Source organism: Dermacentor albipictus, chromosome 6 (genome assembly GCF_038994185.2).
Source record: "Dermacentor albipictus isolate Rhodes 1998 colony chromosome 6, USDA_Dalb.pri_finalv2, whole genome shotgun sequence".
Taxonomy (NCBI): domain Eukaryota; kingdom Metazoa; phylum Arthropoda; class Arachnida; order Ixodida; family Ixodidae; genus Dermacentor; species Dermacentor albipictus.
In genome coordinates, this window is record NC_091826.1 from 26,005,751 (window position 1) to 26,030,111 (window position 24,361).

The 24,361-nt window shown below is 49.1% G+C and overlaps 1 protein-coding gene across 6 annotated transcripts in view; it reads right to left on the reverse strand.

Annotated features, from left to right (window-relative positions):
- The window catches only part of bma (SCY1-like protein bma), a 550,265-nt gene that overhangs the window by 99,586 nt on the left and 426,318 nt on the right, over positions 1 to 24,361 (reverse strand). For all 6 annotated transcript variants that reach the window (XM_070540208.1, XM_070540207.1, XM_070540212.1 and 3 more), the window contains one exon: positions 2,235 to 2,395. In XM_070540208.1, coding sequence (XP_070396309.1) covers positions 2,235 to 2,395 — 161 coding nt within the window. The remainder of the gene's footprint in view (positions 1 to 2,234; positions 2,396 to 24,361) is intronic.

Below are 24,361 nucleotides of genomic sequence, written 5' to 3' on the forward strand. Positions count from 1 at the left end.
CTTCATGGGTGACGTCAGTCGCCGACGCCAAGAACTCCGGCACGTGAAAGAAAGAGACAAACAAAAAAACTCCGGCATACGTCTTCTCGATCACGAATGAAGCACCGGGAGGGCGGTAAATTGTCGGCACTGTTTGCTTTTCTTGCCGCGTTCATAGAGAGCGGAGGATGAGCAAGCGGAAAGGCGGTTGCACCAGCGAGTTACGCAGTAATATATAACCTGCGCCCTTACCTCAGCCCTGCAGCGCTCAGCGTCTCCTTTGACGTCTCGAGCGAAGCGAAACATTCCCGCTCAGGAAATGCGAACGAGGAAACGCTGATACGCAAGGTTACAACGCATAACGCAACTGGAAGCTATTGTTCCGCTCGGAACGGTAGAAATTTCTCATATAGCGCCAGGCGCTTTGCCATGAATCTTTAACTGGAGACAGCGTTCTCCCAAACGAACTTACTCGACGTTCTTGTGCCTTCACGTGATGTAAAAAATTTTTTTTTCTCTGCGTCGCGGAACAGCAAGGACTTCTGTGAAGTTCTCTGCCTTTGAATATTCCGCAAATGCAACGCTAGCAGGAGTATGAGTTACGCTCGATAAGTTATGCATGTTGCCTGCAAACGAAAGCGACGTTCGCCAGAATCGACATTGAAGAAGGTGTTCTTATTATCAAATGCAGATTGATCGTGCGCATCTTGGAATGCTTAGTCTAAGCGATACCGGAGGAAAGAGTTTGGAAAACTTGCCGCATGTGATATTGGGCCAGCTATTGCATCCCTGCTTCACGCTATACGCGCGAGACGGCATTTTTATTTTCATAACCGGAACTCCTCGCTGCCGTCTTACTGGGCTCAACTGCGACTACGGTGGCGCTCTTTCTTCAGATTAAGTTTTGGTCGCCAGAAGAACGAAAACGATGACGCTGGAAGCACTGAAAATCTAGACGCTCACAGACTGATCTACTTGTCGATCGTCGTTTTGAAAGGACATATGGCTACACGCTAAAGTATTCCCAAACATGCAAAGAACCAAAAAGAAAGAGAGAGAGAAATGAATCTTGGCATTCTTTTTTTTTGTATTCAACTTCAGCCGTTTTACGCAGGTATAGCCGCTGTCGGAAAGAATATTGTGCGATAACAAGTGCTTCTTCAGAATATGTCATGACACTGCTTTCTTTTCTATTGCCATGCGAAAAAGGGTTGTCGGCGCCACTGTAAGACGAAATGAATAAACAGCCGTTACCTATTTTATTTATACAAAGCAAAACGGCACCGGTACTTATCCGCTCCTGAACTACTTCTGCTGATGGAACCAGTGGATGCCATGGAATTTTTTATTATTTTTCTATTTCTCGAATGCTACGGACACATTGCCAAAGTAAGAGCGGCCACAAATGCTTACAGTACGGCGCTGTGCAACTAGCTACAACACTGTGCAAATATTTTCAGCGTTAGGGAAGACGTACGCAAAGTTATGCGTACACTCTAACGAAAAACACGGACACGCAACGACGAAATATTCACCGCAAGAGCTGCTTAGTGTGGGTACAATGCACCCTAACTTCATTTTGTTCCGCTGCCTCTCCGACGCCCGTTACGAGCGCAAAATCAAAGCGTGAAGCAGAGACTTAACGGTCCCTGAACGCGAAAACACGAAATCTGCACCCGCAGTTCTAGCTATCGAGAATCCCGCTCCATGGTGCGTGAGTCAATCTCGGTGTTAGTGCAATCTCGGAACAGCCTGCGGCAATCTTTCCTTGCCTCTTCCCTGCCTTTCTAAGTATCCTTTTTTCTCTATCTTTCCCTGCCTTGTTACGATGCCAACAGCAAAGTTATATGGCGCCACTGTTGTGTACAAACCACTTGGCGTCATTTAAGAATGCGTTTTGACAGCTTACGCTGTTTTTTTCTTTTGTGTGTTGGGGGAAGAGGGGGGGGGGGCAGTATTTGCTGCCGTAACGGCATTGTTCGTTCTTTAAGTTTCACGAGCCAATCCCGGATTCCGCGCGACTCGTATTAAATACACCGCAATTCTAGTCCTTCATAAGACAGGTCAAGCTGGCGGCCGAGGCCAGCGGGGCCTTGGACTAAAGGGTCTCCGACCACTGCACGTAAATCGTTTGTCAATAAAGGTTTCTTTCTCTCTCTTTCTCTCTCTCTCTCTCTCTCTCTCTCTCTCTCTCTCTCTCTCAGCGTTACCTCGAGCCCATATTGGCTCCGTCGGTTAAGCGAAAGCCCACTGACCTCGCCTCCTCGATGGGGTGGTAGATGGTGAGCAATTTGGGGTGCTTGAAGCGATCCAGCTGCCTCACACTGAAGCGAAGGATCTCGGTCACGGTCTCCTTGCGCTTGGGCTTGTGCAGCTTCTCCGCGACGCGCTTCTCGAACACGAACACCGAGGCCTCCTGCAACGGGGGGCGAGGGGAGGGGGGGGGGGGGGGGCGATGAGCACACAGGTCGTGTGAACGCGATGACTTGCAACAAGGGCAGCGACTCGTCCATCTTCACTCACTTGTCTGTACGCTTTGGTGCCTTGCGTACGGCGGCTCATTCCGTCTCTTTCGTCCTTTATTTTATGTTAACACTTGATAATTAGAAGGCTTCGAAGCCTTTAGAAGGCACCGCCTACTCTTTTACATACATACAACAAATGTACAACAAAGATGAAATCCGGCACGGACTAATAAAAAAAAACACAGATAAAAGAGGTAGTAACAGGAACGAATAAATGTGACCTAAGTGTACTAGAAACAGCTCACGATGTAAATCACACAAAAGACACTAGAACGTAAAGTTATCTAACACAAATGCTTGAAAGACCGATTCACAAATCAGATCACACAAACACCCTAGAAGGTAAACTTAGCTTACATCAATACGCTAAGGGCAATTGCAACTGACGTCACATAACTCACGGGAACATAAAGTCAGGTCTCATATACATATCAACACTACTGAAAACCCGAAACGGTTTTCGTCTTAGTTGACCAGCCACTTGTCCAAATGAAGGGAAGGGCATTGATAATATCGGCGATATATTATATGGACTGTCTTGGACAATAATAATGAAACAAGTCAGTTTCGAAAAATGCTTACGAGCATGTGCATATTGACACGTCACTAATGCAAACATTTCTGAACTCTTCAAAGGGTCGAGCACATGGATTACATGGAAATATAATAATAAACTGTTTTAATTTCCAAAATAACAAATATAATAATTGGCACACGGTAATTTTTAGGCCAACGATGCAAATGTTATCGAGCCCCGGAACTCAGATACATTAGGTGGACAATATTTAATTTTATTGAAGAAGCACATTACTTTCGAATGAGGGTGGTTGCAATTGTACACGACGTACACAAAAAACGGAGATACGGTCCCGCAAGATTGGACTGGATATTATGGCGCAAGGTTACTATACATGCTTATCTACAATGAAGACGCGAATATTTGTGTGAGAGGCGCTACAACACAAGACCGAATGTCTACTGTCTTGTGTTTCTGTTTCAACTACGGCGGCAGACATTGTTTTACTAACTTGCGCTCTTGAAATTTCTTTATATATGTATCCACCATGAAAAATAAAATTCGAACTGAACATTACCGGACATAGTTGAGTATAATGATGCCTTCGGTTTTGCTATTATTAAAGTGCCAATTCGGTGCCAAGCAGCCGCGCAATCCCTTTCGTCCGTCGATAAAACAATTTCTCCCTTCACTCGCACTCAGAATGGCTTACTTTCTTCTAAAAGCCAATTGAGCAATACAGTTTATTGTATCGCACTATGTTACGATGGCTTGATAACTTCGTGTCCAGTCAAGGAAAAACCGACGCTGCCAACGAAATCACGGCCGCCGGAAGTGCCCGTACACATTGCAGAATTGTGGCAGTAGAGAATGGGTTTCTTTCTTTCTTTCTTTCTTTCTTTCTTTCTTTCTTTCTTTCTTTCTTTCTTTCTTTCTTTCTTTCTTTCTTTCTTTCTTTCGTTCTTTCGTTCTTGCTTTCTTTCTTGTTTTGTTCTTCAAACAGGCGTTCTTTCTTTTTTTTCTTTTCTTTTCGTTAAAGATGTGGGTTGCTTCAGTGATGTGGTAGCTTTCGTAACCCCCCGGGAGTTGGGGGGGGGGGCGTTGTCATCCCCCTTGGGCCCAAAATCAGAGTGATGACCCGACCGGCGCGCTGCAAGACGCCACCCTACGCTTGTCACGCCATCTATACAAACAAACAAACAAACAAACAAACAAACAAACAAACAAACAAACAAACAAACAAACAGACAGACAGACAGACAGACAGACAGACAGACAGACAGACAGACAGACAGACAGACAGACAGACAGACAGACAGACAGACAGACAGACAGACAGACAGACAGACAGACAGACAGACAGACAAACAAACAAACAAACAAAGTAACTAACAAACTACCCAACTAACAAACAAACTAACAAACTAACAAACAAACAAGCAAATCCTTCGCTGTTGTTCGGCCGAGGAACAAATTGGCGGCTCGACGCGTCTCGGCCGGAACCGCGCCTTGTCGGCCGTCCATTTGCCCCAGTGGCGACTTCCACCAGTGTCGCCCCGTCGTTTGTCTTCGCCGCGGCCACACATTTGCAGCCGACCCCTAGCCAAACCCAATTGATGAGAGCACTGCGCACTCTGGTGGAGAAAGAACGACTACTCTTGCCATTTTCTAGCCTGTCTACTTTTGGTCTTAGCGGTCGCTGGCCCTGTGACGCGAGCTGGTCGAACGGCAATTTGTCTGCCGGACCGCAGAAACGCGCGAAAAAAACATCTTGCGACGCAGCAAGGAAGAGCTCGGGCCAGATTGCGATATACCCAGCGGATTTGCTTCCCCCGCTTGTGGCCACCCTTTCACTTCGGTCAGGATTTGTGGTTCCTAGGTGCTTCCTGCATGACTGAACTAGCGTAAATTCTTGGAACTATCAGCCCAACGACACAGCGAATAGCGGTTCTTTCATTGTCTCTCTCTCTCTCTAACCCTGCCCCCCCCCCCACACACACAGACTCACGCGCACACACACGCACACACGCACACACGCACGAAATGCAAGGCTTATTTAAAAAAAATTGTAGGTCCGAATATTCCTCACTGCTGCCTCGCCCCACTTCCCCGTTCCGTTCTCCTCGGTCCCCGCCGCTCTTTCTTGAATTTATTGCCAAATTATTTTGTTTCGAACTATTGGTTTACCGCCTTTGTGCTGCCAGTGACCCTTTGTCTCACATATGGAGAACTGTTCGTGGTCTCCGTTTCCTTGGCAACGCCACCCCTTCAAGTCTTTGGCGCTTCACAAACAGTGCAGAGAGATTGACGTCGCTGGAGATTTCTGCAGAAGGATTGCTGACGAAACTAGTTTCCACGGGAACATCGAAGCTCGGCCACTCACCGATTTCACGCTACCACCGCATGGACAGTTCTTTCACCATGGGTGAGCTGGAGGCTACACTTGCCTTGTGGAAGCGTTCATTATCACCAGGACCAGACGGCATAACCTACCGTGCCCTACGTAATCTTGGCGAAGACGCTCGGAAATTGGTCCTGCTCTTGTTCAACAGCTCTTGGCAGACAGATATGGTTCCCCAGGAATGGAAGATCAGTTGCCTAATTACACTGCTGAAGCCTGGCAAGTCGCCAGTAAAGAATGCATCATGCGAGCAATTGCGCTTGCCAGTTGCATCGGAAAACTAACGGAGAGGATGGTTCTAGCACGGCTAAAATGGTACCTATAACATTGCCAGGTATATCCGTTTGCAATGGCCGGTTTCAGGCCTAGCCATTCTTCCATAGACAACGTTATCGACTTTGTGACGTAGATCGAGCACCAGAAGTACTGCAAAATATAATCTGCTGCCCTGTTTCTGGATGTTACAGGAGCATACGATAACGTACCGCATGAAGTGATTTTGAACGCGTTGGAGGCAGTTGAACTTGGCGGCAAGGTCTATTTCTGCATAAGTAGCTATCTACATAAGAGATACTTTTTCATACTTTTCGAGGATTGCCCAACCTCCCAGCAATACAGTAACGGTGGAGTGCCTCAGGGCGGATTACAGAGCCCAACGCTCTTCAGTCTAACACTCATTGGATTCGCCAGCCCCTTCCATGCACCGTTAGGCTCTCCATCTATGCCGACGGCATTTTGTATATGGACGTCGGGTGTGGCGTGACTGCAGCTTCGCGCGCGGCTTCAGAAGGCAGCCACCTTAACGTCATCCTACCTTCGAGAACGAGGACTTCATATATCATGCTATAAGTGTGCGGTGGTGGCGTTTACCAGGACATCAATGTCTCCGTACGTGATATCCATCGACGCCCGGCTGATCTCGTACAGCACGGCTAATTCATGTTTTTTTTCGAGGATAAAAGAATTCGCTCATCCGCCAGCGTTGTATCGCTAACCTAAAAAAAAATCAGCCTCAGATCATCAGTAGGAGGGAGCACCACTTGCTACACAGTGACTAAGGGAGTAGCGTCGCTTCCTGGCATAATAGGTTTCTCGCTCGTTATCTGCACAAATCCACTCCAATTCATGCGCCCAAAAATCGCGTACGAACCAAACATAAGCGAATGGGCGCATTGATAAAGCAATGCGCTGAAGCAAGGGTGAAGGTGATTGCAACAACAACACTAGAATGTTCAAAGCTGACAGTCTCTCAACAGTCCACAGAGCAAGTAAGCAAGCACGGCGGTCGACCTCCTTGTTATAAAGTACATAACATCTACGCTCCAAGTCTTGTGCGCAGCAAGAATAAATCTATCGCAAACTGATCTCACCCGCGAGCGATTAGACAGAAAGTAAATATTCAGAGAACGACCACACCGAGGAACTTCAGCGAGTCGGAAATATACCCAACCACTGCTCCAAAGTGTTTGTCGAATGAAGAACGAAGAGAAAAACACAGTGATCCTGGTTTAATTAGGAAGCGGCAGGTTTGGAGAGGTTGGAATAGATTTATAGAGCCGCTTCTTGTACAAGCACCATATACGGTGTTCGCGCCGTTTGTACAAAGTCCAATGAGCATTGGAAGCTGTGACGTGTCCCCTGGAGCTGTATGCCAAATCTTCGTGTCGTCCACCCAGTCACCGTCTACGTTATTTACCGAAACAGAGGTCCACTGACGCCCACGGGGCGTCACGCACATGCATTATAAACACGGAGGCCAAGGAGGCAGTTGAGGCAAGCGATGGACGTGTCAACACGTGATCATACATGGCGGCGCCCACGGGATCTACGCGAGAAGGGTCATTACAAGGCCTAGTTTCATACGCGCTAAGGAAACATTGACCTCTTCCGATTTCATAGCAAAATAGTTGCCCATACGAACTACATTACGAAGCAGAGAGTTCTGGCTATCAGTTGCGGATGTATAAGAGAGAGAGAGAAAATAATGCAGAGAAAGGCAAGGAGCTTAACCAGAGGTAGTTCCGGTTGGCTACCCTGAGCAGGGGGAAGGGTTAAGGGGGATAAAAAGAGAAACTAAAAGTGTAATCTGCTTAATCAAAAGCAAAAATCTGCAGACAAGGCGCAAAAAAAAGGACAGGCTCGAGGGTTACAGAAGCGTTAATCTAAACAAAAAGATTGATCGCGTTAGCTTGCTTTATACTACCGTGATTAAATTAGTTATATCTTGGGCTGTTTTCTCTTCTGCTCCAAAGCTTATTTTGGAATCAACCACCAAGAATTATGCATCAGCGTCTAGTTCAAACATGGTTCTCATTTTTCTTTTCTTCTTTTCGAGGTTTTCTCACCACTTTTCCTGTTCATTTGCAACACTATTGCGTAATAAACATATTAATGCAATAAAACACATTAACAAAATGTGAAAACACCCTTGAGAGGGTTAATAAAACAACAAAATATGACCTAACTTTTTTTCTGTTTACCTTAATAACCTCGCCGCCGTTCTCCCTTTTCACACAATGGTGCGCAAACAAGCACGCTTCCTCTTTTTTTATATATGTATATTACAGGGGTCGCACTTCGGCATGATCAAGGAAAGGAGGGTCGTTCCATAAATAGCGCAAAGTTTGCGTCGCAACTTTGCAGTGAGCACACTCGTTTCACATTATTATGTTTGCGTTTTTCTTGTGTGCGACCAAAAATCTGCCTTTTCACCCGAGCGCCTGCATTGAAACAACTTTCTCGGTGCGAGAGGCCGGTAAGTTTCTTGTGTAAACAAAGTTAGTTTTGCCTCTATGCGCCTTTCTTTTTAAGCGGTGTGCCTGCGATAATGTAGCGAAGAATTACGATGAAACCCGAGGTTGCGCAGGTGAAATAAAAAAAATAGCAACAGTTTTTCTTCCCACTGTCTTATTACTATAACAACAGAATAACGTAAATAACCGAAAGTTTTTCAAGCAGTTTTGCCGCACTGGCATTGGGAAAGATGTACGGAACGCTTTATAAACTTGAACAAACTTTCGGGTTCTTCATCCTTTGTTTATTTGGTTTGAAGGAAACAGCAAGTCTCGTGCTGTTTATGATGATTTCGTGAGTGAGAAGCCGGAGCTGCTAGTCATGCACGAACGGCAAACATGATCGCACTAAAGTTCAGCGACGGCTTTGACGCATCCCAGTCCCGAAGCTGTTGTCCAACTTTAGCGGCGCAGAAACTTAATTTGCGTATCATTTTTGCTGGCTCTTCAGTTTTTATGGAAATTCGCAGAAATATTCTTACGCGAGAACTGTTCTTGAGAACAGGTTCCTGCCAACCGCGGCGTTGGAGATAGCATTACTGAAGGTTCACGGCCAGTGGCAGGCCCCGTTGGTCCCAGCTAAGGTTAGCCAAACTGTCAAAAAACGTCCGTCCGTCCATCCGTCCGTCCATCCGTCCGTCCGTCCGTCCGTGCGTCCGTCTGCCTGTCTGTCCTTCATTAATTTACTTATTAATCTCTGTATTCATTTATTTCGACCAGCTTAAGATTTTCCTTGTTGTGTCTTCGTGTCCGAAAGAGGGCGGTGCAGTCGGATATTTGTATATTTAACCAACTGATGTCGTGCAAAATGCATATCTGCTATTGCTTCAGAAATGAAAAATGTAATATTTCATATGCGATTCAATATTAGGGAGTAAGTTCTCTCAAATATACAGATTCGATTCGATTTGGAAATTCTGTCATTCGAATTATTACTTGCGCCAAAGTGTGTTTGATAATATGACGCTTAATATGGCGTGTTAAGAAGAAGGGGGACAGCGAATGCCTTCGTGCCTGTATCGCCACATTATCACTCTTGCCCTGTATTTAACTCGCTGGTACATTCACAATGCCACACCAATTACCCAACAACCAGCTTTTCAAAGGGTAGTAACAATTAATAAATTTAAATAAAGAATCTACACTCTGCTTATATATCGCCTAATTAGGCGCCCTTCCTTTCGCTATTGGGCCGCAATGTAAAGTGCTTCAAACCCAACTGAATCCCGATAAGTTGGCTTTCGACACCGTTATATCCAAACTTTCATACACACTTGAAATACCTAAGAAAGATTTTCCAAGTACGAGTAGGTGCTTGTGCAGCCCTGCTTGATCACCTTCACCACTGCGTCGTCATCTTCGTCTTCATAATCGTATTTGATCTCCACTTCGCAGAACGAATGCCTTTGCCATCCACCTCCAAATACCACCGTCACGCCCCAGCCTACTCCACTTCATGCTTGCAAATTTCCTAATCTAATCACACTCACCCAGTTCTTTCCCTTCCTCGGCATCGTTTATCGTCCCTCGGCGCACCTCCTGTTACTCTAAATGGGCCGCCGCTTATCCGCTCTACGCAGTGCACGACCTGGCAACTTCCTCCAGTTCTTCATCCTCAAGTACAGAACGTCAACTACCGGCGTTTCCCTAATCTACGCTGGCTACCTTTTCCTGTCTCCAAACATTTATAGTCCACCTTCTTTTGTTTTGCTTCATCGCTCGTTGCGCCGTCCTTATAGTTTTCGAAAGCAGGATTCGCCAAATCCGAGACAAAGGAACTGGGATAAAAGGCACGGACCGTGCGAGATAACAGCTTGCCGGAGCGAGCGGCTACGAAAACTTCGCCCGGCACCGCCGAGCCCGGTGTTCAGACCTCGAACGACGTTGCAGCGAGAACGAGAAACTCGTTAAACGCACTCGCTGCGCCCCTCCCCTTCTTCCCCCCCCCCCCCCATCCCGCTCCCCTCTCCTCCAAAAAACGGCCTCGTTCTGAGACCCAGTGGCCTCTCTCCCCGGCGGACGGTTTACTCGTTGCACTCTTTCCCTCTTTCTCTCGTGAGTCGCGTTCGTATCGTGAAAAGGTGGCTCGAGCTCGCCGGCTTGTAAAATTTGATAACTTTATCACCCCCCCTTCTTCCACCACCCCAGCGGTCTTTCCTCGACTCTAGCCTAGTGCTTCGCCGCACGACACTTCCGCGAGGCCGTGAAGAAGCCTTTGTTACCGCGTCAAGGCAGAAGAGCACCGTTAACGGCCGATTCGCAACGAACGGGCGGCCGATTATGTACCGTTTATAGCCGCATACAGCGTCAGCTTTTTTTCCCTCAATTCCTCAGCATCGAACGGTGCGATGACGCGCGCTGATTCTTTGCTGTCGATGTTCCCGAACTCTTGCGTGATGGTGAGATAAAGTTTGTTCTTTTTCAAGTACAGCTTCGTATTGCCTTTCGCGTGGAAGTAGACAACTGTCCATTTGTTGACCAAGGCAGTTCTCGCTCTTAATGGTCATCGCCCTTTACCTCTTTCTCAAATACATTTGTCCGGACGATAAACCGGTTGTCAGTTTGCGAAACCGTTTGTCTATCCGCGTGCGTCCTGTTTCAATGTTAATAATAATAATATATGGGGTTTTACGTGCCAAAACCACTTTATGATTATGAGGCACGCCGTAGTGGGGGACTCCGGAAATTTTGACCACCTGGGGTTCTTTAACGTGCACCTAAATCTAAGTACACGGGTGTTTTCGCATTTCGCCCCCATCGAAATGCGGCCGCCGTGGCCGGGATTCGATCCCGCGACCTCGTGCTCAGCAGCCTGACACCATAGCCACTGAGCAACCACGGCGGGTCGTGTTTCAATGTTGCGCATATCGTAAAAGTAAACAAAAATAAGCGAACGTGCTCTTCATCCACATGAACATCTCCTCAGCACATGTAAAACACGCAAAACACGCAAATAGCAGCGCTAAGACTAATCAGAAAGGTATAGACTACTTGTTCCCTATCTTTGAGCGCCAGCTTCACCGCGACGATATCAGCAACTTCTCTCGCCAGCTCATTATTCTCATCAGTGGTAGCTCGTGAGTAGCTCCAGTTGACGCGATTCAAGGAGGACAGTGCTTGTGCACTCCTTGCTTCATCTTTCTTTGTTTACGTGTGTTGTTCCTTCGCTCAGGGAAGAATAACCAGCTTATTACGGGAGTACGCTTACATGCGGTGATATACGGTAGCAGCGCGTGGCGGCAGCCACCCCTTTCCGTTTGCTCCTATGGCCGATGCTATCTTTCAAAGGCTCCTTTTGGCGCGGGTTTCGTCTTTTCTTCTTCTCTTATCGCGCAAGCATACGTTCAAAAACTGCCCGAGAGTGCCCCGTCTTATCTTGGAGGCCGAATCTCTTTTGCCTGGGACTGGCGTAGATCAGCTCGGCCGCGACGTAATCAGAGTCGAGCGCTTACCGTTGCGAAAGAGGCGATAAGAAGTTTGCCTATGAGCTGCATCTGTTTCCATTTGCTTCGTAGCGAAGGGTGGCCTTAGAGCTCGGCCAAGGAACTCTTTAGTATCTGCAGCTTCGTAGAGAGCGAAGTATGCCTACGTGCCAAACGTTGCTAGTGGAAGGCTAGCCTCTACACCAAGTTTCTATATTTTTTTCTCTTTGCTACATTATAATGCGCTATACCGACCTCTTGCGGACAGGAGGTCCCACTACTGCTGTAAGCTCTTGGGCCTCCACCTGCACGTTCCAGGCATCACTCTACGCTCAGTTTTTTTCTAGCCCTAAATGCTCTCCTGCGATGGGACAAACTGCTCTAATGATCCCGCGTATCAGCTACTTTCCTTTCAGTCTACCTCAGGTTGAGGAAGCCCCTTTCAAGAGGAAGTTATAAACGAAGTTGGAGGTAGTCCGCTGGAACAAGTAACGCTATTTCTTGCAGCAACGCGTCCTCAACCGACCGAATGGTCGTGTTCTAACGGCAGGGTCAAGTCATTCCAGAGTAATCAACGGAGCGTTACACACAACGATGTCTGTCTAAGGAAAATGAGTGTACTGAGAGAAAAGGGAGACTAAACTCGGCAGAAACCATCGCGGGAGCATTGTCCTAATGCAAGCGATAGCTTCGTTGCGTAAAACTGCCGAGACGTCCAGTCGTGTATGATGCGTCGAGAGCGGGGGTGACGACAAGACGAGATGGTTCGATGACGATGGTGCAAACGACGACTACACGATAACGATAACACGAAGGGAAGGAAATAATGGCAGATACATGAACGAAGGCTCCATGAAGACGACAAATGAACTTATACTGGTCTCTAGCTGATGAGAGTCCTTATTTATATCCACGTTTCACGTCGTCTGCACTAGCGCACTAACGACTCTTGTTGAGCTCGCTTCAATTCGACAGTGATGCAAACACGCCGCTGAGAAAAGCAGCTGGTGACCTAGGATGCAAATGTGCTGCAGTAAGTCCCCTGGAACCTTCCTTATCTTGGCCGCGCCCTGATATTTGCTTAGATGCGAGGGGCACGCCGCTTCTCGCATCAATTGAGTCAAAAAACCGAACATGACAGCACTACAAGCGACATGCGATAGCCGTCAAGAAGAAATCAACCCCGAACAATAGTGCGTTACCTTGCCTGCCACCGCTTCCCTGGACATCTCGACACGTGATATCTGCCATTTGACTCAGGATAAGATTCGCCGGATTGTTTTCTGACCTGTTGATCTGTATCTGTACAAACACCTAAAGCAGCCCTTCGTTCCATTTTCCTTGCGCCAAATTGCTAACGCCGTACCCTACGCCTAAAGCACTGCTTGGGCGCAGACATTGCTTCTGCCATGACTTAACATCGTACGGAAAGTTGAGAAGTGAAGCACATGCCCAATAAATGATAGGAAGAAGCACACGCAAAGACAAAATACAAACAAACAAACAAGCAAGCAAATGTACGAGTCCAAGAAACATCCTTCCAAGATCTCGTCCGCCTTCCTTGCACTATTTTTTTACATGATTGTATAAGTAGCTGCTGGCATAAAAAAAAATGATGCCGACTACTCTTCGACCCCTTAGGAAAGCTGAAATAAATCGCAGACGTTCGCAAGCGATTGTTTAACGTTCAGAACAGCACCGACAGAAGCGTTTCGCCTTCTCCCGAAGAAAAGCAAGTCTCCCAGCTTCTTTCGGGACGCCACCTACAGCCACAATACGTACCGATAGGGCGCGGCGCTGAACCATGCCAAAATCATTACTTCCCGTTGACAGCAATTCCTTTCTTTTTTTTGCCCCCGGCTGTCGCATTCCTCCGCGTTCCCTCTCTTTCGATATACCTCCGTGTTCGCCGGACCACCGGTCCTACTGCCGCTTTCCGGGCCCCTCCGCGGGACCGTCGTCACACCTCGGAAGTTCGGTCACGTCCGTCCCCAGCCATACGCTTAGACAGCAGTCTCGGGGAAGAGCGGTCGTCGGCACAAATACAGGAGGCGCGGCACGCCGAGCTCACTCAGCATACCCGATGGACATCCCTACAGGGGCCGGCCTCGCTTCGAGATACCCGCAAAAAAGCAATCCAAGTTGTAACACACCGTGGGAAGGACGCAAGCGGTCGTGTGTTTCTATTCGGCGCTGCGGCGTCCGGTCGCGCGCGGGCTGCAACGTCACGTGCCACTACGTAAGCTTCACGCACGACCACGCACTTCCGGGATGGAAGGCACGCGGGGTTGTATCTCTCTCTTGGCTCAGCAAAGGCGTGCTTTCTTTCTTGCTCGCGTGCGCGACGGGGAACACGTGGATGGCGGGGGCGCTTCAGCGAGCCGCTGTTGGTTGTACTCGCGTACGCCTCGTCAAAAGACGACCTTCGTGCATTCTTTCCTTAAAAGGGACACTAAAGACCAGCGCCAGGTCAGGAAGGAAGGAAAGCTAAAAGCAGAAGGCAGGGAGGTTAACCAGAATAACGTCCGATTGGCTACCCTACACCGGGGGAATGGGAAAGGGGAAAACAAAGATGACAGAGAGAGAGAGAGGAGGGAAGGAAAGAAGGAAATCAGTGGCGAGTTCGCTGACGCGTGCGGTCTAATAGTAATTGCACTAATAGTCACAGACGTTCACACGAGCCCGTCGTGCTCAAGAAGCACAAAAGTGCCTTCACCGCTTTATGGGCCGACAAGCGACGGGGGCGGTGCTCCAGCGGCACCTGCACGGAAAGCGGCCGATTGTCCCGTTTTTGTAGAGCGTTTGCAAGTTCTTTGTCTTGCTGGGGCATATCGTGGACAATGGCACAGCAGGTGGTCTGTATTTTCTTCGGTGCCGCAGACCTCGCATGCTGCACTGTCGGTCACTCCAATTAATGTAGGGTGTATGTCAGTGTATACAGGTTATCTACCAACGCGTAATTTTCTTTCGCTTGGCTTTGAAATGTTGCATAACTGAGTATTAGATTGCGGTTTAGATTACCGTGTCAATGGTGAACGCATCGCGAAATGGGGTGGAGTGTAAAAAAGCACGTGCACGTACTTAGAGTTAGGTGCGTGCATGGTAAGGTAGTCCAGGCGGCCTCAAATTACTCCGGAGCCCCAACGACGTCCTAAGCCACCGCGCCCATTTCGGAATCATAAACGCCGCAAATTTTTCTGGAGCAAATGAGGGCTGAACGTACTTCACTTTCGCTCCAGAAACTCGTCGTCGGCACATAAGTCACCGCATCTCTACCCTCTCTGGTCGAGGCATGCCTCACCCCGTTAGGGTGTTCCTAACGAGCGAGCGTAAAGAGGGATCCGAGGGGCTAGATTTTTTTTTTAATCACATCCAAAGAAAGCAACATACAATGAAGACTTATAGAGAAGCGAAATGGAAAGCAATCGTTACGATTATTTGAAACAGAATTAATGAGAGACAGGGAAACCAAAACGCCCGGAAAGTTAACTTGCCTCTGGTGGGGAACAAACTCACGTCCTCGCATTACGCGCGCGGTGCCCCGCCAATTGGGCTACCGCGGTGATCATGCTCTCCTCCACTTTTCTGGGTGTTTGTAAACAAAAATGGTCCCAGGAGTGTTAGCCGGCGCCGCTTACACGGTCAAGGCGGCAAGCGTGGTAGCCAGCGCCACAGAGCGGCGCTGGCTCCCCTACACTCCCACGGCTAAGCGGGCACAAAAAACGGCGGAGAAAGTGGACGAAAGAATGGCCACAGTGATAGCCTAAGTGGTAAAGCTCCCGCGTGCGCAATGCGAGGACGTGGGTTCGGATCCCGCCCGCGACAAGTTATCGTTCCGTCCACTTTGAATTCCATCTTCCTTAATAGTTCTAAATTTCAAGAAACTATAACAATCATTCCGCCCTCTGCTTTTTTTCTGGTTTCATCGTCTGCTACTTCGTCTGCTACTTCGTCTGCTACTTCGTCTGGCCCTCTGCGTCTTTCTTGTTCCTTCGTCTGTTACTTCGCGTGGTTGTCATTAACAACAGCAACAACAACAGAAAATCCAGCACCTCTTATGCCAATTTTGGGTAGCTTGCCGAGCCACTCCCGTATGGATGCCCAGCTTGCGTGCCAACGAACTCGCCCTCATTGAGAATCCGCTGAGCGAGCACCGAAGGCAGCCAGTGTGTTCTAGAACTCTAAACGAAACCCCGATTGTCATTCTGCTCGGGGGATCGAAACGACCGCGGCGCTAAGCAGGCGCCATTTGCGGCGACGCTGGGGACGCTAATCGCAGCAACAATTAAGCGCAATCATTTGTACCGGCGCCAGCAGGTGAATCTCCAGACGTCCCCTCGCTAATACAGTTCGACCATTAGGACCGTCGCGCCCTGATCTCAATTCATGACGCAATGAGCGCATCGTATCGCGATTAACCTTGCGCGTCGTTCCCTCTGCCAAGAAGAGAGTATCAAAGGCCCGTTCTTTGTCGCTGGTGGGCAGAGAACATAAAGACGCGGAGTTAATCGGAAAACAAATTTTGCGCAACTTAACGCATCCTTCTGTTCCATTAACCACGCGAAGGCCAAAAGGAAGATGGAGACGGTTCCCGACAACAACGCTTTGCTTGGCGTCAGAGGTAATTACTATTTTCTGGGGGGATGGAGATGCTTGCCTGGCCGCACGCCATAGCATAGTACTCCTGAACACTAATGTGATGCATACGTTGCGCATGTACAAGTGCCTTGCACAATTAACAAGCACACAGCGGTATCAAGCAACTGGAGCGTCTCGTTCAGGCCGAAGGAAGCGCGCTACGAGAGCCCAGCGTAAGGCTCATTCGCAGCTTCTCACCCGCAATGCTGATACTAGTACGTTGGCAGGGCCCTTGCCTTTACTTAGATACGTGCACATGTGCTTCAGTATCTATAGTTGGTGGCCACCAAAGAGTTACAAGTCGAACTCGTTCCACAAGAGCGAAATGCATCCCCATTCTCTGACCCCAGGCTCCAGTACTCTAGTCCTCGAGAGGCGCCAATATAGGTGGAGCCCAAATCTATACGCCCCCACGCCCCTCTAATCGCCCTATACTACCCCACTTTATCCCCAGAGCGACGGCTCCATCATACAAACAAATGCCTATGTCGAAGGCCATGCTTTTGCTTACTGCACGCGCCGGAAGCGATTGCAGGAGCCGCAAGCACGTCATGGCCGGCATGTTTGAAACGACACTTATTGAAAGACGTTTGTATCCGTCATGACGTCCCCAGAGCGAGCGAACGTAATTTGGCTGGCACATGTAATGAGTTGGAAAGCGGTGAACTTGCCATTGTGTTTTTAAGGTGTACCCGACCATGGAAAACGATATACCGGCAACAGATTGAAGGACTAGTCGTGAGACCTGCAGGGAGTTGAGTGAAAATTGAGGACACTTTCGTCGTTTCAGGCTTGCCGTCTAACGCCAAATGTGATGCCCATGGCGAAGATAATAAACGCAATCACAGACACGGGTACTTAGCACACGCGCACTACGCATGCGCATGCACCAAGCGCACGCACACATGCTCCAAAATACACAAATCGACATGAAGCGCACGTATATAAGAGATCCGTACAGTTTGTCGACCTGCGTCCTTCAAGTTCGATAGTCTCTTAGGCGAGTCAGATGCAGAAGCAGCACCCCCCCTCGCCATGAAAGACGACTGTTACGAAGAACTCAGCGTCTAGACATCCAAATACCGCAGCTGAGGACGACAAGAGTGTCACGACTGTTGCCTCACATCTGAAGCAGAAACGCTTTCATTAATTCACCTGATTTAGCTTGAAAAAATGCGACAGACATGGCCTACTCGTGCTTACGCGTGCGTCTCGCACATCTTGAGCAACGTGCCCAAACGGTATACATAAGCTGCGATGGCTGCGATCGTGATAACTTAAGACGCGCCAACCATACTAAAGTTTCCGGCTGCCGAGCTCATTCCACAAGTTTCACCGCATTGCACCAAAGACTACGGCAAAGCCGCGTCTGGCTGGGACACAAACTTGCCACGGCGAGCCTCATTTCACATCTTCGCGCAACGCCTCCTTGGCATGCGGTGAAACTGGCTCTCAGGAACTGCCCGGATCGGTCTTCCAAGTCGAGAGATGCCGTTGAATAAATTGCGGCGCAAAGCGGGAGCGAGTAAGGAGCAGCTCACGTTGCAAACCAAGAAGAAAGAAAGAACGATGGAAAGGCGTGCGAAGCACTGGAGAGAAATAACAAAACAACAACAACAACAAAGAAAACGAAGAGAAGACACAAAACGGGAGAAGGCGAGTGACGACATCGGAACCGGGAGCGCGCAAGTGGCCGAAATGGCTGAAACGCGAGGCGATCCCTTAAATAGCACCCCGTGGGCCTCAAGCCCCAAGGCGACGGCTGCTGGCGCTGCGGAGAATTGGCTACGGCTGGCCGAGTGGCCGGCCGGTCGGCTACACGCGGCGACTGACCTCTCTAATTGGCCGGGGGCCCATAGGTTAGCGGTGCCCTAATGAGCGCAGTGTGCAGCTTGTTTTGAAAGGCAACGTTATTAGCATCCTCGGCACCGCGTCTGCTCACCAATGAGAAGGAAAACCGGCTCATTTAGGCCGCTCTGCCTCATGGCTCGATTTCCTCCCAAGTCTTCCAGGCGAGCGTAGCTTCGGTCTCTGCGTTGTCTCTTTCTTTCTTTTTCTAGTTCTTGTTTCTTTGTCTCGATGTCGAGGACATGACCCAGGCCATTGTTACTTTTCCACTTCTTGTGCTGTCTTGTCTCTTGTCTGCCCTTCTTTCTTTCTTTCTTTTCCTTTATGAATTTTGATTTTCTCGTGCTTTCCTTGATTTTGGTCTTCCTTGCCTTTTCCTTTCATTTTATATTATGATCTAAATCTTACTCTTCCTTCTGTTTTCGTTATCTGTTTACCCGTCTTTATTTTCTTTCCTTCTTTCTGTCTTTCCATCCTTTCTCCTTTTCTCATTCTTCCTTCTTCACTTTATCAAAATCTCCCTCTCCCCCATTTCTTTCTGTCTTGAATTACCTCCAATTCTTTCTGTTCTTCCTTTCTCTCTCTCTCTCTCTCTTTCATTTTTTTCCCTTCTGCTGTCGTGCGAGAGCACACGGTACCGCTCGCTTCACCAGACGCTTGTGCGTCGAACGACCCCTCCACTCTTTCTGGGCACGTGGAGAGGAGTTGACTGTGCCCAAAAGTCACTCCTGAACTTTCTACGCGAGACTGGTTTAGACGATTGGCTCTAGAACCTGGGAAACGTGCAGACAGTGCGAAATGTGTTTGCGCGATAACTGTTTCTGTGGACAAGATTACTCTTGCGCGTATTGCGTCTACAGTGCGCACCCTCATATTGGACAACGTGTGTAGAGTAGCTCATTGTACCATAGCGTAATCAATTGCCACCTACCTCTCCCTGCATTTCCCACTTCCCCTTTTCCCAGCGAGGAGTAGCAGGCTAGAGACACGGTCTCCATGTCAACCTCTCCTCCTTTCTCTTCAATAAAATCTCCTCCTCCTCCTCCTCCTCCTCCTCCTCCACTGTGACCAACCGATACGAGAGAGCGAGACCACTGTCTCTAGCGCACCCTTTGGTGCTGTCTTATAGCGAGGCTTGTTACGTTGTGCCTGTTATGCCCACCATAGTGACGCACAATGCGGGGCTCGACGATGTCTCACGAGCTTGTAGTTATGACCGGGAAATAAGAACCCACCATTTAGAAATGGCTGAGTTAAGGAGAAGGTGCACAGAAGGGTGCTAGCGTATTGAAGGCCATGTTAAGTCAACTGAAATCAAAATAAGCAAAAGCAGATATAGAGAAATTTAAACCACGCAAAAAAAAAAATCTGAGTGATGTGCTTGCAGCTGCCTGAACGTGGCCCTTTTCTACGCGCAAGTTTTGTGTTAGAATTTCTCCGCAGCTAACGTATTAAACATGTTCTTGTGTTTCATTGGAACTGAAAGGACAGGCTTTTTTTGCTTTCAGGCAATCAAAAATGTTGGCAATCACCATGCTATTGGCTTCAATGCCCCGAGAAATTGATAAATAAGTTGAAAGGCAACAAGAGGTGCAATGTATCCTTACAAAGATAAAGCTGCTCAAGAAAGTTGTCTTTTTATTTTATTTTTATTTCATTTTTTGAAAGATGGCGCTGTCCTTTGTACACTCCTTGCAACAGTGCGAAGAATATGAACAGGAAATAAGGCACAAAATAGACTAGTCTGGGTGTTCTTTCGTGCGTTTGTCTTATTCGCACCTCCGACCGAGTGGCGCGGACATTCCCATAAAAAACGCAGTAATGACAAAAAAGAAAGGATTCGCAGCTTCGCCGATAGGCGAAGGATTGATAGCTTATAGCAAAGTATAATGATATTGCATGAATGGAGGCTCTTGGTTCTACGCGCTCTATAAATTGCAATAAACAATTGCTTACACACCACAAAACCAGAGTTACACGCCCGGTGATCCAAGCTGGTGTGAAAGAGGTTGGTTGCAGACTAAGTAGAGAGAGGAGAGAGAGGAGGGAAGAAGGAAAGGCAGGGAGGTTAACCAGACTGAGTCCAGTTTGCTACCCTACACGTGGGGAGGGGAATGGGGAGTGAAAGAGGGAGAGAGAGAGAACTCAGGTGTAGGATGTCTATAGTCGGGCATTCAAGTCTGTTGCCCTCAGGTAGCGAAAAAGCGCTCGAACTGCTTTCTGGGCCAATGAACTGTGAGGCCAGGCTCCCAAGATCTTCGCTTCCGTAAATGGCCTGTCATCTAGTCTATTTAAGGCACACTGGAGAGTCTCACGTTGATAATCGAAGCGAGAACAGTGGCACAGAAGGTGAAGCAGACCATGTAAACAAGCGTGGCGTCAAGTGCCCAACGACCCAGCACGAACAGCCTTGGCTCAATGACCGAACGCATTTGCGGTTACAACCCTGGCGCGACAACGAGTGCCAGATGCGGAGAGCGCGCGCACTTATCACGCAGCGAACTTTCCACGCTACCACTCCCTCCGCCATTTTACCTGTGCCGCGCATGCGAAACTCTCAGCTGAATGAATGGGCTCCGGCACCCTGCTCGCGGGTCGCGTATGCACTCGGCCGCGCGGGCCGAGGGAACTCGACCGACCGGGCCAGTCCTGACTGCGCATGCGCCGTCCGCGCACCGGTGCGCTTCGCCGCAACGTCGCCGCCGACGGTGGCAGCTCCGGCGCGGAACGCGCCTCGAGTTGAGCGCATAATTAGTGTCGCAAAAATAAATGGACAGACGTGACGTTCCACAAGGTCTACAACGGAATAAACGCTAGTACGATTGGAGCAATATACTCCGAAATCAATGCCCTGTGGACAGTCAAAGTGTGCAAACGCTTTAAAATTCGATCTCCTGGAGCACCAGCGCGCAAGGTTTAGTGTTTCTTTTTTTCTTCGCCATATGGAGGAGCACGAAGCTCGTCGTGAATAGGTCGCGACGTCACCCCAATGACCCCGTGACGAGGACGACAAGGGTGACAAGACAACGACGGTGTTTCGGAAACGATGGACGAGTGGAAACGGGAAATCCAGTTTCGGGTTTATAAGTGCTTTCGCTACAACTTATGGAAACCTGTCAGCCGTCATTAGAGACAAAAAGGACGGGAGTAACTCGAGTGTGTGAGTGAGTGAAAAACTTTATCAGCTCTAGATTCGCTGGTCTTCTGCGGTCTTCAGATGGAATCGTCCATCTTCTAACACAACGGTCGGTTGCCCTTAGTCCAGGGCTCCGCTGGATGCTGCTGCCAGTTGTGCTCGCCGAATCAGACCTTCTTGGTCGACCTGGCGATCGCTGGAGAGCACTCCCTCCCATTGTTCCGCACTCGGGTTTGGTATAACGGGTGCCACGTCTATCTTCTGGCATGCCCACGTTATGTGATACAGCGTGGGTGTTTCGTGGCACCAGGGGCATTTGTCATTGTATTGTGTCGGATAAATTTTGCTGAGTACGTGTAGGTTCGGGTAAGAGCCCGTTTGTAGCTGCCTCCACGCGACAGAGTCCTCTCTGCTAAGGGAGCTGTGCGGTGGTGGATACCGCTTTCTGCAGCCCTTGTAGTAATTTAGTATCGCCGAATAGTCTTGGGGTACAGGTTCGGCCTCCTCGAGGTCGCCTACGTGGGATGCTCGGTAATAAGTGTGCCCTCGAGCTATCCTGTCCGCCTCTTGGTTCCCTGCGACTCCCGTGTGTCCCGGCGTCCATACTATTGTATGCCTAATTGGTTCTTCTATTGTTTGTCGTTTTGTTATGTGGTCTCCGGAGCGGAGTATGCGGAGCGCTCCGTGCCCTATTCTGCCGCGTAGGTAGTTGCGGCACGCTGTTTGCGAGTCTGTAAGGATTGTTAAAGACCGTTTAGAACGATATCCCTCCGCTGCCGATAGAGCGACGGCCGCTTCTTCAGCCTCGATTATCGTACAGCCTTGTAGTGATGCGCTGGTGATCTCGCGTAGGTTCGAATCAATCACCGTTGCTACCGCGTTGCTGTTGCTCTGCCCCGCTGCTCTGGTATATGTGGTATATTTGGTATATGTGGCTGCGTCCACATATACCGTCGTTTCTTGGGGTGCTAGTGTTTTTTGTAGGTATTCAGCCCTCGCTTCTCTGCGTGCTTTGTGGAGGTTGGGATCCATGTTCCGGGGTATGGGTGCTACTTTTAGAGTGTTGCGATACTCGTCCGGAATTGTTTCGGTCCTCTGGATCTCTTGCAGTTGATCGGCGCAGCCTAGTTTCTTCAGGAGCTCCCTGCCAGATGGGGTCTGCTGTAGTCTGCGTTGTTGGGAGACTAGTTGCGCCTCTTTCAATTCGTCGAAGGCGTTGTGTAGTCCTAAGGCTAGGAGCTTTTCGGTTGAGGTGTTCTGGGGAAGGTGGAGTGCGGTTTTGTAGGCTTTGCGTAGAATCGCGTCCGCCTGTTGTACCTCACTCTTGATGGGATTGTAGTATGGGAGGCTGTATGCCACTCGGCTGACAACCAAGCTTGTGACCAGCTTGAGTGTGTCCTCCTCTCGCATGCCGTGGCGTCTGTGTGAGATGCGCGTGATCATGCGGGCCACTTGTAGGGTGGATGCCTTGAGTAGGGCGAGGGTGTGGGTGCAGCGTTGGTTTGACTGTATCCACATCCCCAGGATTCTGATGAGCGTCTTTTCCGGTATCGGCTTGCCCTCGAGGTAGACGTTGAGCTTTAACTCGTCGCTGGTGGGGACTGTGCGGTTTTGCTTTCCTCTCCAAACTCTCAGGAGCTCGGACTTCTCAGTGGAGCAGGCTAGCCCTCTTGCTCTGACGTAGTCCTCTACGCAGGTGGCTGCCTCTTGTAACTTCTCTTCTTTCTGTCTGAGCGAGCCTGTGTTAATCCAGATGGTGATGTCGTCGGCATACATGGCATGGTGTATGCCGTCGATTTCTTTTAACTGTTTTGCCAAGCCAATCATTGCTATGTTGAAAAGCGTGGGGGAGATGACCGACCCTTGAGGCGTCCCTTTGTTTGGAGTAAGGAACTTCTCTGATCGGAGCCCTCCGAGGCCAATCGTTGCCGTTCTGTTTGAAAGGAAGGCTTTGACGTAGCCGTAGACTCTCCTCCCGCAGTTCAGGTCGTTCATGCCCGTGAGGATAGCTTCGTGGCTTACATTGTCAAAAGCCCCCTTGATATCCAATGCCATTATTATATTCTCCCCGCTCCTGGGGACGTTCCCGAGTACTTCTTTGATTTGAAGCAGTACGTCTTGGGTCGATAATTTTGCTCTGAATCCAAACATGCTGTGGGGATACAGTTCCTTGTCCTCCATGTACTGTTGTAGTCTCAGCGTCACCACTCGTTCGTACAGTTTTCCCAGGCAAGATGTGAGCGAGATCGGTCTGAGGTTCTCAATTTGCAGTTTCTTGCCCGGTTTAGGAATCATCACTACCTCCGCATGCTTCCACTCCTCGGGGACGGTCTCAGCTTCCCAGTGTTTGTTGAGAAAGTCGGTAAATTCTGCCACTAACTCTTCACTAAGGTTGCGGATGAGTGCGTTATTTATCTTGTCTGCACCCGTGGCCGTGTTTCTGGTTGTGTTTCGAATCGCTGCGTAGACCTCTTCTCGCGTGATGGGTCTGTCCAGGTTAACGTTTTCTCTTCCTCGGTAGCGCTCTGCGTAAGCTGCTGGGTTTGTGTGCCCGAAGCATTTAACGCGCACCTTCTCCAGGAGTTCGGAGTCTGGTCCCTCGTACTGGTGGATGAACCGGTAGATGGTTTTGTTGTTTTCTGCCTTGGTCTTGGTCGGATCTATGAGAGCCTTGAGGATATGCCACGTCCTCGCTGTGTTCAAAGTTCCGTTGAGGGAGTCGCTGAATTGCTGCCAATTTTGCCTTGCCAATTGCGCCGCGTACTCCTCTGCTTTCGCTGTGACTTCTGCGATCTTTATCTTTAGCTTCCTGTTGTATTTTTGTTTCTTCCACCTCTTGGTGAGCCCGCGTCTAGCTTCCCACAGCTTGAGCAGTCTGGCGTCTACCTCGGGCGTCTGCGTCGTTCGCGTGATTTCTTTGGTGTACTTGCGCTGTGTTTCAATGAGAATTTTCCCCCACTCTTCTATCGATTGGATCCCGTTCTCGGCGAGATTCCTATCACATGCCTCTCGAAAAGCGCTCCAGTCCGTAATTTTTGGCGATCCCAGCTGACGCCTTAGCCTGTCCGAAGTTACTTGTGTCTTGAGTATGTAGTGGTCACTA